The sequence below is a fragment of the Myotis daubentonii genome, chromosome 5 (genome assembly GCF_963259705.1).
Source record: "Myotis daubentonii chromosome 5, mMyoDau2.1, whole genome shotgun sequence".
Taxonomy (NCBI): domain Eukaryota; kingdom Metazoa; phylum Chordata; class Mammalia; order Chiroptera; family Vespertilionidae; genus Myotis; species Myotis daubentonii.
Genome location: NC_081844.1, coordinates 97599493 through 97617087, shown reverse-complemented (window position 1 = coordinate 97617087; position 17595 = coordinate 97599493). Strand labels below are relative to the sequence as shown.

The window sequence follows — 17595 nt, the reverse complement described above, 5'->3', positions numbered from 1 at the left end:
AGGAGAGTTTTCCAAGTTAGGTGTGAGTTCTGACTGATGCTGGATATATTAATGAGTAATGTTTAAATACACTTAATTATTTTATTTCCCAATATGTCTGTTTATATCCTCTAGAATTATTCTCTAATGCCACATGCATCACCCCCAAACTACTTCACTTTGGAGACTGAATCCAATAATAAAACAAACCAAGTTCTGGTTTTAAAAGAACAACATCTTTCTGCACATCTAAACCATCCTGGATTTCCCTCCCCCGGCCCCCTTTTTTTAAACCTGGTTATCCAAAGAGACTTCGGTAGCAGCACTAGAGAATTTCAGGCAACGTCAATGAGAAAGTGACATGGATACCTGATCTAAACAAATAAAAAGACCACTCTGCCCAAGCCAGGGCCTGCTTCGTGGTTGCGTACAGGTATGTTACATGACCCACTCTTTGAGCTTTGGACACAAGTAGCCAAACAAGTGTAGTGCTTTTTAAAAACTCCTATCATTTCAATCCAGCAAAATATACTATGTTAACTAAATAGGAAATCAGACAAATCTAACTTTTAATACCAACATGGTACAAAAGAAATACAACTACACTCTTTTCTATTCTACATTCACCCTGCTACACTAGGTTCTCGAGCCTTTAGAAATGCAAAATGTTCCTGAACTTTCCCTGACTCCTATCTTGCTGTTGAGGGCACCACTCATTCCAACTGGTGGACATTTCTCTCCACGTCATACTTTCAACAGGAAAATCAGACCCTCTGAAAGAAGCATCTAGAAATCCCAAGTTTTAACCAGTGCTTCTCTCGAGTCTTTATCTAGACTCCCAGAGCCTAAAACAAGCCGCTGTAGCTATTCCAAGCCATGCGCCACTAAGGTCTTTGCTTCATTAACCTTCCCTAGTTTGGTGGAAACTTTGACAGTCTTCTTTCTGTAAAGTGTTCCCTCAGCCGCTTTAATGAGGAATGTTAACAGTAATCTGACTCAAGCTTTAAAAATATGTTTCTATCTTTCTTGTGCCCTTTATATCAGGGAAATATATGAGCAGGAAAAGGGAGACACCAACGTTAAGGCCCTATGTGAGTTTTTGGAGAGAAGCTATCCTACAAATACACTGCAAGTTCATGTGCTTCTTAAAAAAAGAAAAGGTCAATGTTGTGCCGGGCCGGCATGGCTATGGCATACTCAGCCCCATGTTGGGCGCCTTATGTGCCACGCCAGCTCAGCCAGGTTCGGTGACCCTGAGAGGGGGCGCTGAAGGATTGAGAAAAGACAGACTAGAGAAGAAAGCTGGGTCTGGGTGGGACGCTGTCCTCTCTGAGGGAGAGCGCCACGGACTGCAAGCCATGCCTTTAATTTATAGCCAAATGCCACGAGACAAAGTAAGGGCATGGTCAAGATGTTTACAACATTCTTGTGTGTTTCGATTCTATTCAATTACATGCACCTGAACTCTATCAAGTCCACATCACTCAGACATGTGGGGCCACGTGTGCGGACCATAGGTTCAAGCCTACAACTATAGCTGCTGGCTATAATTGTGCTGGAAGGGCTTTGCCCTCCAAGCTGGGACGTGCACGTGGCCACGAGAGGACTGTGCCCTCTCATTAGTCCGAGGCTTGAACCTGTCCAAACACTGTAGCCACTTTCCACACAATGTCACATACCTGTTTCATCCTTGCAGCAGCTCTATTTGAAAACAGAATAGACCTGTCTTTCTGGAAGCAGGATGGGCACATTTGAAGGGCTTGACTGTAAGAACGTTCAGCTTCTATGTAATCTGAGGATAAGGTAAAAGGTGAGAGGTTACTATTTTATTCCTGATAGACTGTCTTCCATAGGATCTCAGAGTGCATAGGCTTCCAGTCACAGGACAAAGGTCTCCAACAGAATACTTCAAATGTTCAGCTTCCATATGGCTTATCCATTTAGTAAGGAGCTTTGAGAGGGGTCTGGGAACTGGACAGATTAAAGAGACTGAAGTCTGGGATTAATGGCCTGTTGACTAAAGACCTTAAAAGAGAAAGTGGTAATAAATTTATATATTCATTGCCACACAGAATAATCAGGGTCCTACAGGAAAATTGTCTATTCACACCTTTCTCAGGTTAGAAATACTTAATACTAAAATACAAAGAGATAAGTTTTCAAAATCAGAACCATTAGTTCTCTTAGAACAACAGAAGTGATGACTGATTAAACCAGGATGTAAGAAACAAATTTTTAAACCTAAAAATAATAGGGAGAGATGTTACTACTCCTAGATTTTTAAAGCATCTACCCTTTACGATGTGGCAAAGGCTATCATAAGATCAAACAGTTGCCCAAAGTATCGGAATGAGCCCGACTTATTCCTAAGTCTATGGAGGAAACCCAGAAGAACATGAAGAGCACCTCTCTGCTTACAGCATCCAAAGAAAAAGGCACATGAAAGCGCAGCCCAAGTACAAGCAGGATTCCTCCCTGGGCCCTGCCAGAGCCCGCGGCTGGTTTTTATAGGCTATTCAAAGTGAGGAATGGGGCCCTGGTTTTGCAGCAGTGCAGCAGAGAGCCTGTTAACATTCCAGGTTAGAGATCTCCAAAGCCACAGCTGAAGAGTTTTCCTCCCAATTTCTGGATTTATAGAGATTGGATTATAGAAAAGAAGAACTATGCCTGTGTCAAGAGACACATGGTAACTGGTCACTGTCAGCTGAGAACAATTTGAACCTGGTAAAAAACAATATTGTAAATGCTGGAAGGCAGAATGTATTGAAAGCAGTTTATTTGCTAGTTGTTTCCAAATGTTCTTTGGGGCTTTCTCCAGACTCTACGAAAGAAAAAGAAGAGTGAGAAGACATCAGTGCTGAAACCGTTCTCTTACCTCCTTTCTTAAATTGCTCATTTCCCTCCTCCTTCAGTCTAGTGCTCTCTTCTCTTCTTTTCTAAAAGAGACCAGAGATTAACAGAATTTGTCACAATATTATTGTAAGTGAACAAAAAGGTCAGCTTTCTTTACATATCAGCCTATTTAATAGGCAGCAATTTGACTTTTAAAAAAGAGTGTGTGTATGTATGTGTGTGTGTGTGTGTGTGTGTATATTTATATTTATATTTCAGTGAGGAAAGGAGAGGTGGAGGGAGATAGAAACATCAATGATGAGAGAGAATCATCAATCAGCTGCCGTCTACATGCCGCACACTGGGGATCAAGCCTGCAACGTGGGCATATGCACAGACCGGGAATCGAACCTGTGACCTCCTGGTTCAAAGGTCAATGCTCAACCACTGAGCCATGCCGGCCTGGCGAGCAATTAACTTTTGAGAATTGGGTCAGTTCTATCTAAATCTCCAAAAGATATAGAAAAAAACACATAACTACCTGGCTAATCACCAACACATTCTTGATTGTGTTTAAAATGCAAACCGTAGGTTTCTTACGCTTCTTTCTTTTGCACAGAATGGTAATTCAGGTATCATTTAATTTCTATTTATGCATACTGAAACTAAGCAACACATCCACTGGTATACACACCACTGTAAATTCAAAATCCGCATCTGGTGTTTATTAATCGCATGATCTTGGACGACTTCCGGATCTTTCTGAGCCTTACTTTCTTCACCTAAGAAATGAGGCTTTAACACTTTTATGGACTAATGTGATAATGTACATAACGCTCCCAACACAATGCCTAGCAAATAAGTGTTCACTAAATATGAGCTATGATTTTTCTGTAAAATAAGTAATTTAATACTTACTTAGCTACAACTGTGGTTTGTGTCATGAAGGAGACACAGGTATGATGGCAGAGTGCATTGTGGGGGGCATGCCTCACCTGCAGGGTCAGGGCAGTATGCTGCCAGCAGGCTAACAGGAGGAAATTTGAAGAGACCCAGATAAACAAATCTCCCTTTTCTTAGCTTCTTCTAACAACTCAGAAATTCACACGGATGGCAGAGCACCCATCAAACTCAAAGGCCAAGTGAATGTTACTCGGCAGAGCAAAGACTACACAGGTTGAGTCTCTGTGTTTCCAGCCCCGATCATCGGGGAACACAAGCAGAACCAGCAGAAGTAGCCCCCCACTTGCCGCCTTCTGACAGTGTGTTTTTTTGTTGTTATTGTTTGTTTTTTTTAAAACAAAATCTCCTTCATTCTTGAGTCTTCTGACTAAATAAAAATTCCAAAAGCAGAAACACAGTTAGCAGGACATTTCACTTACAAGAGAAGCCTGGAGCCTAAATAACTGATACTCTTAAGATTAGAAACCAAAGTGAAACTGTTATGTCTCTGGAGATTTGTAAATATGCTGCTGGGTGCTTCCCGAATGCCTTGTTGTTATTATACTCTGGATGAAATAGAGCACTTGATGAACCTCAATAAAGAGACTAAACGGTAGGTATACACTGAATTTAATATTTATGGTCTCTACTATGTGCCAGATGCACAGCAGATACAATAATTCATTTTTAGATATATCTGAAGGGCTATTCTAAGGAAGTAGAAAAAAAATAAAATGGGGGGGTGGTGATGGGACTAAAATATAAGCGTAGAAAACAGATAGGAATCAAGGCAGCTCAGTTAAGTCAAGAAGTAAGAAGACACTAAGTGTCCTTTAGCTGAAGAGTCTGGACAAGACAGGCTTGTAATAGCAGCAAATGAATCCTAACCATTCCTCTTTCTTTGCTCCACCCAGATTCAAAGTCTGGATCAGCGGCATCAAATGAGCCAAGTGTATGTCACATGCCTTGGCTGTCACACAATGGAGTGAGGGACACTGAGTACTGTCACTCAAGATTACACAGAAAAATTCCTCCAAATATGAAGGGGGGTTGGATGCGTAAGCCAAGAAAACTCCATAATAAATCTAGTTAAGAGTTATTTCAACCCTGAATAACTAAAACAACCTTGAGAAAGAACAAAGCTGGAGGCATTTCACTATCTGATTTCAAACTCTTTTACAAAGTTATAACAATTAAGACAGTATGGAACCGGCATAAAAACACACACATAGGTCAATGGAACAGAGCAGAGACCAGAAATAAACCCAAGCATACATGGTCAATTAATTTATGACAAAGGAACCATGACTATACAGTGGAGAAAGGACTGTATCTTCAATAAATGGTGTTGGGAAAACTGTATAGCCACATACGAAAGATCTTGGTGTTGATTTTCTGAATCTGACATCAAAAGCAAACACAACAAAAGCCAAAATAAATAAGTGGGTCTACATCAAACTTAAAAGCTTCTGCACAGCACAGGAAATCGTCAACAAAAATGAAAAGGCAATCTACTGAATGGGAGAAAATATCTGCAAATCATGTATCAGATAAGGGTTGATATCCAAAATATATTTTTAAGAGCTCATACAACTTAATGGCAACCCCCCCCCCCCCAAATTTTCATTAAGAGAACCCGAACAGACATTTTTCCAAGGAAGATATACAGATGGCCAACAGATATATGAAAAGATGTTCATCATTAGTTATTAGGGAAATACAAATCAAAACCACAATGAGATATCACCTCACATCTGTTAGAATGGCTATTATCAAAAAGACAAAAACAAGTGCTGGAGAGGATGTGGAGAAAAAACCCTCTTACACTGCTGGTGTAAACTGGTGCAGCTTCTATGGAAAACAACATGAAGGTTCTTTAAAAAATCAAGAACAGAACTACAATATGACCCAGCAAGCTTCTGGGATCTATCCCCCAAATTTGAAAACATTTATTCATGTACCTCTATGTTCACTGCAACACTTACAATAGCCAAGACATGAAAACAACCTAAGTGTCCATCGATAGATGACTGGATAAAGAAGATGTGGTATATATATTGAGCCATAAAAAAGATGAAACATTGCCATCTGCAACAACATGGATGCATCTTAGAGTATTATGCTAACTGAAATAAGTCAGATGGACTCATGTGGGATATAAAACAAAAAGCAACAAATGAACAAACAAAACAAAAATAAACTCATATTTACAGATAACAGAATGCTAGTTACCAGAAGGGAAGAGAGGTGGGGGAGGGCAAAGTGAGGAAAGGGCGCAAAATGTATGGTAAGGGAAAGACACTAGACTTTGGGGGTAAGCATGCAAGAGTATACAGATGTTGAATTAAATGTTGTACATCTGAAATATAACATCCTATCTAATAAAAGAGTAATATGCAAATTGACCATCCCTCCAATACACAAGATGGCCACCCCCATGTGGACACAAGATGGCCTGCAGGGGAGGGCAGTTGGCGGGGGGGGGGGGGGACCAGCCCTGCAAGGAAGGGCAGTCGGGGGTGACCAGACCAGCAGGGGAGGGCAGTTAGGGGCAATTGGGCCAGCAGAGGAGGGCAGTTAGGGATGACCAGGCTGGCAAGGGAGGGCAGTTGGGGGGGGGGGGACCAGGCCTACAGGGGAGGGCAGCTAGGGGCAGCCAGGCTGGCAAGGGAGGGCAGTTAGAGGTGACCAGGCCAGCAGGGGAGGGCAGTTAGGAGCAATCAGGCTGGCAGGGGAGGGTTAGGGGATGATCAGGCAGGCAGGCAGGTGAGCAGTTGGGGGCCAACAGTCCTAGATTGTGAGCGGGATCCCAGATTGGAGAGGGTGCAGGCTGGGCTGAGGGACACACCTGCTCCCACCCCCCCATGCACGAATTTTGTGCACTGGGCTTCTAGTTTATATAATATTATTAACCAATGTTACCACAACAAATTTAATTTTAAAATTATGAAATAATTTCAATTAAGGTAAAAATAAAGCCCTATAATTATTAGCAAATTCAGTTTATTAATTTTAACACACACATACACACACCATATATCATTGTCCAATAAAGTTCTAACAGTGAAATGAAAAGTTGGTTTCAAATTAGAAAATATATCAATGCAAGGTAACAAGTTAAAAGAGAAGATACGTTCTCATGAATAAATGCACCACAGGTCTTAAATAGATTATTTATTTACTAGAGGCCCGGGGCATGAAATTCATGCACGGGGTGGTGGTGGTGGGGGTGTCCCCTCAGCCCAGCCTGCACCCTCTCCAATCTGGGACCCCTTGGGGATGTCTGACTGGCTCCTAATTGCTCACATGCCTGCCTGCCTGGTCGCCCCCAACTGCCCCTCCTGCTGGCCTGGTGGCCCCCAACTGCCCCCCCGCCCCTGCCGGCCTGGTCGCCCCATGCAGTCTGCTGCTCAGTAGTTAGGTCGTCCCTCACTAACCCCCTGCCGGCCTGATCGAAGGCAGCCATCTTGTGATGGTGTGAGGGTTAATTTGCATATTACATCTTTATTATATAAGATTTTTCTTTTAATCTTTATTGTTGAAAGTATTACATAGGTCTTCCTTTTTAAATATATTTTTTAAGTTATTTCAAAAACACAAATTCTTTAGAGAAGGGCAATTCAAGTTAACGGAGTTTAATGTCCATCTTTTAAGAAATTTCTATCTCCTCTGCAGCTACTTTTTGATCTAAATCTGTTCTCAAGTGCCAACTCATCAGGAATGTTCTGACTACTGATGAATCACTCAGCCTACCAGGTCAGGCTCTTGTAAAGTGTGTGTGAGTGCATGTGTGTTAAGAGTTTAATCATTCTTTAGTAAATTTAGAACATTAAGACCCCAATGGGCAAGGCACGCCCAGAAGGAATTACTGATTAAGGGCCAACCTGAGCAGCCAGCCCAAGAAAAGCTCACGGAGTCTTTATAACTAGCACCAAGGGTTGAACTGGAAGAAGGGCTCCATAACATATTTCTATGGCCATTATTCTCAGGAAGGCATTTCATTTTTTTGGCTGACCAATCACAACTCGGTGACCTATGAAGCAGTAAACACTGGAAAGAAGCCGCTGCTTCCACAGATTGTGTAAAGTGAGGATTAATGCAATTATCAATATCATGCTGAACATCTCCTTGGAAACAGCTAAAAATAGCACTTTGAAGAGAAAGCTGCACCATTTCCCAGCTGTGCCAAGAGACTAACTTGATTCCAGTACAAAGACTAGGGTTTATTCTGCTGCTGGAACAGTCTTTTCCCGAAGGATGGCATGCATACTGTGTAATGGTACTGGAATCCAAGGACAGATTTTATAGTGTTAAGTCTTATTTAACATGCTAAGTGCCAGGGGCAGTCACACATAAATGACTGCTGATATTCTTCAGCATAATCAGGTGCAAATCAGTCCAAACTCTGGTCTAATGCGGTTAGGAGACTCTTACAGGGCTCAACAATGCCTTTTAACACATTCCAGAGAGGCCTCACAGAGAAACATCTGCTCTAGAATTCCATTCCATAACAGTGGAATCAAACAACTTTACAGGGCTCTGTACTCCTCACTCATCCCCTTCACTGAAAACTCAGGGGAAATAGTGACATCAGTCTGCACTGTACAATCATCACAGGAACTGTCAAGGAAAACCCCAAAAAGACAATGCCCTTGATAAATGCAGTTTATTTCAACAGTTATTACCACAACTTCAAACTTTTCAGCCTGGTATTTAAAATTCAGTAACACATACACTAGTATAGCATCTCACTGCTTAAAATCTGCTATCACATACATGACTCATTTGCTTTTAAGACAATCCTAAGAGGAGGGCATCAAGTATTTAACTATCAATTTTACATGTAAGCAATCAAGATTCAGAAATCACTTGTTCTTTATACTACATCAAACTTCTATCGCAACCTACTCAACTTCACCTCCTGCTACCCTGCACAAGTCCTCTCTTCTAGACAGACTGATTTCTTTGTTGTCTCTCAAAACTCACCATGCTTAATTTTCATTCAATTCTTTTGTTTATTCAAACAATGCACTTATTTCTCTTCCATATCTTCCCCTGACTGTCCAAACCAAATTTTCCTATTTTCCTAGTCTAGCACAAAATCTACCTCCTCTCCAGGACCACCTTTCACTTCCCACATGATCTTCCTTTGAATGCAGACTGTACATAATTTCTCTACTTTGGAAATTCAATTCTGCTTCAAAAAAATTTTTTAATTGTAAGATAATAAAAGCACTCAAAAAAAATTTGGAATGGTACTTAATGCTTAAATAGTTTCATGGGTTGTAAAACACTGCACACTCCTTAGACCTGGGCAAGAGGGGCCCCTGTGAAGGCCTTCTGACCACAATCTTCCTTCCATGGGCCCTTTTCAGACCATGCTCCAGGAGTTCCTGCCGACATCTTCCCAGTCCACTTCCAGGATCTACATGGGCCTCTGCCTGGGTCTGTCTGCATGCTTTAGGTCAGTGAATACAACTGACTTAAAGAACTTTACTGGGCTCTGTACTCCTCACTCATCGTAAACTTGGAGCTTACAAGTGTATATGCCTTTTATCACTTTTATATATATTTAAAAATAACCTTTGAGGCAGAATTGAATTCCCAAATTAGAGACATTTTTTAGTCTGCATTCTAAGGAAGATCATTAAATTTATTTTAAAATATTCTCTTAAATAATCCTGCAGTGAGCATGTATTTAATAGACAACAGGGAGAAAGCCAAGAGGTTCACACCAGCAATTTCCATACTGTAAATCTATCAGCAGCTTTCTGCTGCCCCCTGCAGCTTTGTAAAGTAACTGCTACAAATGAAACGTTTAAGTCCAGCATAGTCACCCAGAGACCAATCACATCTAGGTAAAGCAGCGGTTCTCAACCTGTGGGTCGCGACCCCTTTGGCAGTCGAATGACCCTTTCACAGGGGTCGCCTAAGACCATCCTGCATATCAGATATTTACATTACGATTCATAACAGTAGCAACATTACAGTTATGAAGTAGCAACGAAAATAATTTTATGGTTAGGTCACAACATGAGGAACTGTATTTAAAGGGCCAGAAAGTTGAGAACCACTGCTGTAAAGGAAGGGTTGAAAAAAAATACATACTGGTTAAAGGGCTGGAAAATGGAGGCACATGCAACAACTTTCTGCTTGAGTCCAATCTAGGCGGGATGAGAAAACTATACACTGAAACTGCAAGGACACCAGCCCCACAAATTATTCTGAAAGGGAATTCTTCACCATTAAAAAATAAACAAATGCTCAAGTATTGTTTTCTTGGAAATTGGACATCAGTTGCTTTCCAAATACACGCTTGTTTTTTCCACAAATGAAGCCCTCTAGGAAGCCTGGAGGGAGGATCTCTGGATTTAAGCTATAGTGGGAACCTGACTCTCATTGTCTTATTCTGCTGAGGAGAGATCATTGATCTATGAGGAATTAATCTTGGAAATATTCCCTTGTTTTTTAACTCAGAAAAATTCTATTTCCAAAACCTCAATTAATAGAAATAAATTTCCTTATTTTGGTATTGCTTAAATTCTACCCAATAAGTCCTCTTTAGACACTGAGCACATATGAGGGTTAAAAGAAAAAAATCCTATTAGTAAACTATTCTTCTGATGTTGGATGCAGTCAATATACCGGTTAGGTCATTACTTCGCTCTGGAAGTTTAGTCATCTGTATCAACCTGGCTCTCTGGCTCCCAAGTGTGGCCACAATTCTCCCAATATCAAAATGACTTGGGGATGCTTGTTGACAAAGGAGATATCTGGCTGCCACCCCACCAGCCTGTGGTCTCAGACACTTCGCAAGGCTTTGCACCGTTACAAAGTTTCCTGTGATTCTTAGGCACAATAAAGTTTGAGAAGCACTGAAGGACACTTTACCTCTTCCATCAGCAGGTAATCTAAAGATATTAACTTCCAAATGTCTTGGAGTAAACAAGCCTTATTTCTCCTGGTTTAAACTCAGGAACAGAAATCTAAGGTCCCTTCAGTTCTTAAATTCTAGGATTTAATTTAATCATTTGTCAATAGCGTTCATAAACCTAATACTGGTAAACTCTAAGAAATTAATAAATAAGACAATCTTAGTTCCAAAGAATGCCCATTAGAAATGAAATAAAAGGGAAACAATAAATCAGAAAGATTTTCCTATGAGGTTAACAAAATATGCAGGCCACTATAGAAAACCAACCAGGAGAATGTTCTCTGCAAACACGCCACTCTAACAGCACTGATAACATTATAAAAATAATTCAATGAGGTAAGGTAGCAGAAACATGGAATTCAGAAGGATCAAGTACCATAGGATTTAGGAAAAATGAGAGGAGGAAAAGGATGGATATAAAACGTCTATTCTAAACCAATACTGCAATAATGGTTCCTGGTTAAAAATAAAGCAGCCTTAAAGGAAAGAATAATCCTTTACTTTTCCAGAGCCTAAGGAAAATGTTTTACAATCCCAGAAGCCATGCGCTCTGGGTCCATGTTCACCAAATAAGACTTCTGTATCCCTTACTTACATGGATCTATGTATGTATTGACTATGTGTAAATGAACACATAGCAACTGGCATTACGGAGCAAACCCATGAAAATGACTAAATCTGCATTTTGCTTACAGATTAATTTCATCTCTACTCTGGCTTATCCACCTGTTTCCTATTGGAATAAGCTTGAAATTCCTTATCACGACTCAGTGTTCCATAATCAGACCCTCACTTCATCACCTCATCCTCCTCCTCAATCACTACTCCAGCTAACTGGCCTGGCTCTTTAATTCCTTGCATGCCAAGGGTATACCAAGCTAATAGTTACCTTAGAGCCTTTACATGTTTGTTAACACATCTGACTCCTTTTTCCCTCCAAGTTTCTGCTGAAATGCCCCTTCCCCAGATTGGCCTTTCCTGATCTGGAATAGTCCTTCCCATCCTCCCAACCCTCCCTACCCTACAGCACTTCATCATATCTTTTTCATACCTCCCAACTAGAAATATACTTATGAGTGAAAAGAAACCCTCTCCATCTTTTTCACCATTGTATCCCTATGGACCTCAAACAATGCCTGGCATATGGAGAAATGCAAATATTTCTTGAATAAATGAATGAGATAAAAATCTCTATAACTTGTAAGACCAATTACTGGCCCTCATGAGAAAGATAACCATATGGTCCATTCAACAGCTATTTAACGAAGAAAGACTATGTATGTGCAAGGTCCCATGACTGTGGTCCTGAAACTGTTAGTGTGCATACGAATTACCCAGGAAACCCCCACTGAGGCCTAAGAACTTCATTGTGACAAGTAGTCGATAAAAGGCGAGTCTCTTGCAGGATCAATACCACCACAATACAGTATATCCTATAGGTCCCAGTACTATAAGCTTCTTGTGTCATAAGATTATAGCAATAATTCTCATCTCCTACCAGATCTGTCCTTTACCTCAGCCAAGCCTTCCAGAATCACTTATTTGCTTCACAGATCTACTACATCGCAAATGTCAGCTAAAATCCCATTCCTCTGGGTCATCATGCCTACATTTAGGTTTTCACAAACAGTTAAAATTTGTAGCTGAAATAAACACACACATTCACAAGTGCTTTCCTTTAGAGATTTTGCCTGTTTCACCAAATCGTAACTGCCTGCCTCTTCCTTAATTCCTCTTGGTTTATGAATTCTGCTGAGAACTCACACTCTTGAGCCTAGATTATCTTCTCACCCATCGGTCAAGTCGAGTCAGCTTGAATAACAGACTTAGGCTATTAACCAGTTAACTGCTACGATATTTTGAATTAAAAAAGGCCCGCCACTTGCGTCTATAGACACGCATGGCGTACAAATGGTTAAGGGCCTCATGCTCTACCGACTGAGCCAGCCGGGCGCCTCAGGCTTTGGCTATTGATAATTCTGCCCAAGAGAGACATTCAACAAAATACAGATGTTATGATAGCACTTCTTTCTCAAATCCTCAAAGGTTAGTTTTTTTTGTTGTTTTTTTTTTTTTTTTTATCAAAGGTTAGTTTTATGTGCTTTCAGTAAAAAGTCCATCTTGGTTGTCAAGAATCAATTTTTATTTACATTCTCAAAATGGAATAACTTTTGTTGTTGATTATAAATGTAACACATGCTGACTATAAAAAGTAACTATTGCAAAACTATATTAAAACCCCCAAATCAGACCCCTCAAAGCTACCCATTTTTCCTAATTTGGTGTATATCCTTCCAAAAGTTCATGTATAAGCATATTTTCACATAGGTTTTTAATTAAAATGAACCATCACTGATGTCCTAAGACCTAACACCTTCCTTGTGTCTCCTCTACGCTCAGTACTCACACTGAACACTTCTGTGACTAGCGTTTCTCCCACCCCGGGTAACTCTAACTCTATGAGGACCACCAGCTGATGTCCTACAATTTAACTCAACTCTGACACTACCTACTTGGAAACAGCAGCAGATCCCACAGGTTAAGGGGCTCAGTCCCCACAAGACTGGCCCCACTCCATGCCCACTTCAGATGATAACTTTAAGACCAGGCTGTGACCTCTGCTTTTGACCGTCTGGCTCTAAATTGGAGGTTCCCATGACCTAATCCTCAGTTTCAATTAATCTGCTAGAGTGGCTCACAGAACTCAGGGAAACAATTTCCTTACTACATAACTGGTTTATTATAAAGGATGTAACTCAGGAAGAATCAGATGAAGAGATGCATAGAGCAAGATATGTGGGAAGGGGAACATACTAGTATATGCTCCTGAGTGTGTCACCCTTCCAGCACTTCCATGTGTTTATCAACTCAGTTCTCTGAACCCCATTTTTTTGGATTTTTAATGGAGGCTTCATTGGGTAAGAATGACTGACCAAATCTTGGGTCATCAGTCATTAACTCAAACTCCAGCCCCTCTTCCCTTTCAAGAGGTAGGGGTGGTGGCACTGAAAGCTCTAAACTGACAACCAGACCTCATCCTTAGGAGCTTTCCAAAAGTCACCTATTAACATGAACTTAGGTGTGGTTGAAAGGGGCTTGCTAAGAATAAAATACACCTTTATCTCTTATCACTTTGGAAATTCCAAGGGTTTTAGATACTCGGTGCCAAGAACTGGACAATAACCAAATATATATTTATTACAAATCATATTATCACCCCTACTTAATTCATTTAACACTACATTACAGGCATTTTTCCATGTCATTTCTAAGATTTGGCTCCTTCTTAATGACTTCATTGCACATACTGCATAAATATGCAAAAACATTTAAAGTGATACCCTCTATTTAACATTTCTAGTTTTCCAAAATTATGATGCTGCAACACATCTTTCTATAAACATCTGTTCATATCTCTAATAACTTCCTTAAAATAAATGATAAGAAGAGAATCAGAGGTTTAAAGCTGTGCTGTCCAATATGGTATTCACTAGCCACATGTGACTATTTTAATTAACTAAAATAAAAAATAGGAAAATTCAGTTTCTCAGCTGTACTAGCCACATTTCAACTGCTCAGCCAGATGACTGTTATTTTTTAATTAAATTTATTGGATGACATTGGTCAGATGACTGTTAAAATGCGGTAGCCGATGGCCAGTGGCAACCGTACTGGACAGTGTAAAAATAGAACATTCCCATCATTGCAGGAGGGTCTATTGATAGCCCTGGTCTAAGTTCATATAAAATATGATACCTATATCCCATAAAAATGATGTAACAATATTAACTCCCAACATGAGTTCCTATATCCTCTTTTTGTCAATATGAGATCAATGTTCTCATCTAATACATGAGACATGTTTAATTTACATATACATTATTAAAGTCTTTTCACATTTTTGGGCCACTTGTGCTTATTTTTGTTGTTGTTGAATTATCTGAAATTCGTCCATTTTAAGAATCAAGTTTAAAGATATCCTGTTCCCAATGACCTATAAAACCTAACCTATGTGCAGCAAGCAAAGAGACATTTCTTCAACTGTTTTGCTGGTTTCCTAATAATTATTTCACAAAGATATTTATCAAAACAGCGTAAAAAATATTTATCAAAACAGTGTAAAAAATAGCTAACAGTAGTACTACAGTTAGCTAAAGGCTGTCTGCACTCTCATAGGTTGTTTTCTTACAGTGAAGTTAATGGTTTACATTTCTATAAAATAATGGCTATCACTAGCATATTATTTCTAGGAGATATTGTTATAAACTTTCAAATTAAGCTATGAAAACATATGGGATGATATAAAGTATATAAAATGTTTGTTTTTTAGAAGTGATTATATTTATACAAAACTCTGGAACAGGAAAAACCAACCCATGGGATAGGAACCAGAACAGTGGTTCCCTTGGTTGGGGGGGTTGGGAGAAGGAATGAACGGTCAAGCACATAAAGGGAGTTTCTGGCATAATGGAAATGTTCTTTTTTTTTTAAAAAAAAGTTTTTATTAAACAGTGTCGTATCACCTGCAGGCACTCATTAAAAGAACTATTTAAGGATTTATTCCAGGAAGAAGAAATACTAATTTGGAGGAATGGTGTGGGACACAGGAAACAAAGCATTAATGGAAAAACACACTGCATGCCATTCTCCAAACACCCCTGAGTGGCCATAAGCATTGACTGGCCTCCTTCATAATCAGAGGAAAACTGAGGAAAATAAAGGACATGCAATGTCACACTCATCAGGTTGGAGAAAATGAAAAAGTGCAATAAAACCACATGTTTGCAAAGATGTTGAGAAATGAGCAACTCATATGTGGAATCTAAAAAAAAAAAGAAAGCAAACGAACAAAGAAAACAGAAACAGACCCATAGATACAGAGAACAAATGGGTGGTGGCCCAAGGTGAGAGGGTTGAAGGGTGGGTATAAAATTAATAAGGAAAAAGACACAAAGCTGTCATGATTTCTATGTTTATGACGTGGTGTGTATCTGCAAATAAATTTAAAAAGAAAAATAAAAAAAATGTTTTTATTGATTTTGATAGAGAAAGGGAGAGGGAGAGAAAGATAGAAACATTGATCAGCTGCCTCCTGCACACCCCTGGCCGGGGACTGAGCCTGCAACTTGGGCATTCCCAGACCAGGAATGGAACCAGGGACCTCCTAGTGCAGTGATGGTGAACTCATTTTTTTGGTTGATTTTTCTTTGTTAAATGGCATTTAAATATATAAAATAAATATCAAAAATATAAGTCTTTGTTTTACTATGGTTGTAAATATCAAAAAATTTCTGTATGTGACATGGCACCAGAGTTAAGTTAGGGTTTTTCAAAATGCTGACACGCCGAGCTCAAAAGGTTTGCCGTCACTGTCCTAGTGTATAGATCAACACTCAACCACTGAGCAACACCAGCCAGGCAAAAATGTTCTCTTTCTTAATAGGGGTGTGAGTTACATACAGCTGTCAAAACTCAATGAACTGTACAGGACAGAACATAAACAGTTTCACTATATGTAAATTATATTGAATTTTTTAAAGTTTAAAAAGTATGTGCTGTTTAGAATATATAATTGATAGGCAATAAAAATTTTAAATATTTCTAGAACTTAAAATGTGAGTTCCTGGCCAGGAGAGACAAAAAGTTTTGCAAATTGGAAATGGGGTGCAGACTATGTATAACACTTGAGCCAAACCACTCAACTGTCAAACCAACAACACTAGAAAATTCACTGTAATATCAGGGCAAATTATATTAAGGCATCAGAAAATTGCTACCATTTAAACATACATATTTTTCTAAAGTCTATACCAGTGATATGGAAAATGAACCAAGCATTCACTTTCTGGAAAATCATTTCCCTAATGTCATCAAATAGTACTTGATTTAATTTTCCGAGTCATTTTGGCTGAGGTAGTTTATGAACTTGACTCATTTTTGCCCTTTATCCTCCTCTACTGGTGGCATACACTAGCACAAAAGCTAACACATGCATATTAAAACCAACAGATTTAATATCTCGGCCCATTACCAATCTATCATAACCTGTTCAGCAAGTGAGCTCCTCAGAGGCTAAACTACAGGTCTTTTGTTGTTGTTAATCCTCACCCGAGGATAATTTTTCCATTGATTTTTAGAGAGAGTGGAAGGGAGAGGGGGAGAAGATGGGGGGGGGGGGAGGGAGAGAGAAGCGCTGATGTAAGATAGACAAATGGATTGGTTCCCTCCCACATGCCTAGCTGCCTACCGCACACCAAAGCCAGGGAATGAACCTACAACCCAGGTACATGCCCTTGACAGAGAATCGATGCTCTACCACTGAGCCACACTGGCTAAGGCTAAATTGCAAGTCTTGTTCAAGTTCTGTGCAGACAAACTCAGGTATTTTTTTTAAGTTTAAATTCTTTCCTGTTTAAAAATATTACATATGTCTCCTTTCCGCCCCCAAGCTCAGATATTATGGTAACTCTTCAAAGGACCTTGCTCATGAGATCAGAAGGATATATGGGGGACACCAAGAGGAGGGGGCCCAGAGGCAAAGAAGCAGGAAGGTGTACATTTTATTAGTGTATTGGCTTTGTAAGAAAACAGCTAATTTTGTTATTAAATTCTATATTATATTTTCTTTGGCATCAAACAGATCTGGGTTTGAGAATCAATTCTGCCATTTATTAGATGGGTGATCTTGGGCCAGTTACTTTACCACTCTGAACTCGGTTCTCTTACAAAGGATGCTAACAGTATTTGTTTCATAAGGTGTGTTGTGAAGATTAAATGAAAACACAAGTAACATTTTTAGCTCAGCAGCTGGCACATTATAGATGCTTAACAAATTATAGCTACTATCATTATAGCTACTATCATACACAATTCCGTTTCTTGAGAACACTATGTAAATGATACAGGCC

General features: G+C 39.7%; 2 protein-coding genes across 4 annotated transcripts in view; both read right to left on the bottom strand.

Annotated features, from left to right (window-relative positions):
* The window catches only part of PTTG1 (PTTG1 regulator of sister chromatid separation, securin), a 373674-nt gene that overhangs the window by 266326 nt on the left and 89753 nt on the right, over positions 1-17595 (bottom strand). The gene's annotated exons all lie outside the window — the stretch shown is intronic.
* TTC1 (tetratricopeptide repeat domain 1) overlaps positions 1-17595 on the bottom strand; it is a 33695-nt gene that overhangs the window by 14089 nt on the left and 2011 nt on the right. For both annotated transcript variants that reach the window (XM_059699095.1, XM_059699096.1), the window contains exons 3-4: positions 2855-2915; positions 1659-1771 (exon numbers count right to left, since the gene is read on the bottom strand). In XM_059699095.1, coding sequence (XP_059555078.1) covers positions 1659-1771; positions 2855-2915 — 174 coding nt within the window. The remainder of the gene's footprint in view (positions 1-1658; positions 1772-2854; positions 2916-17595) is intronic.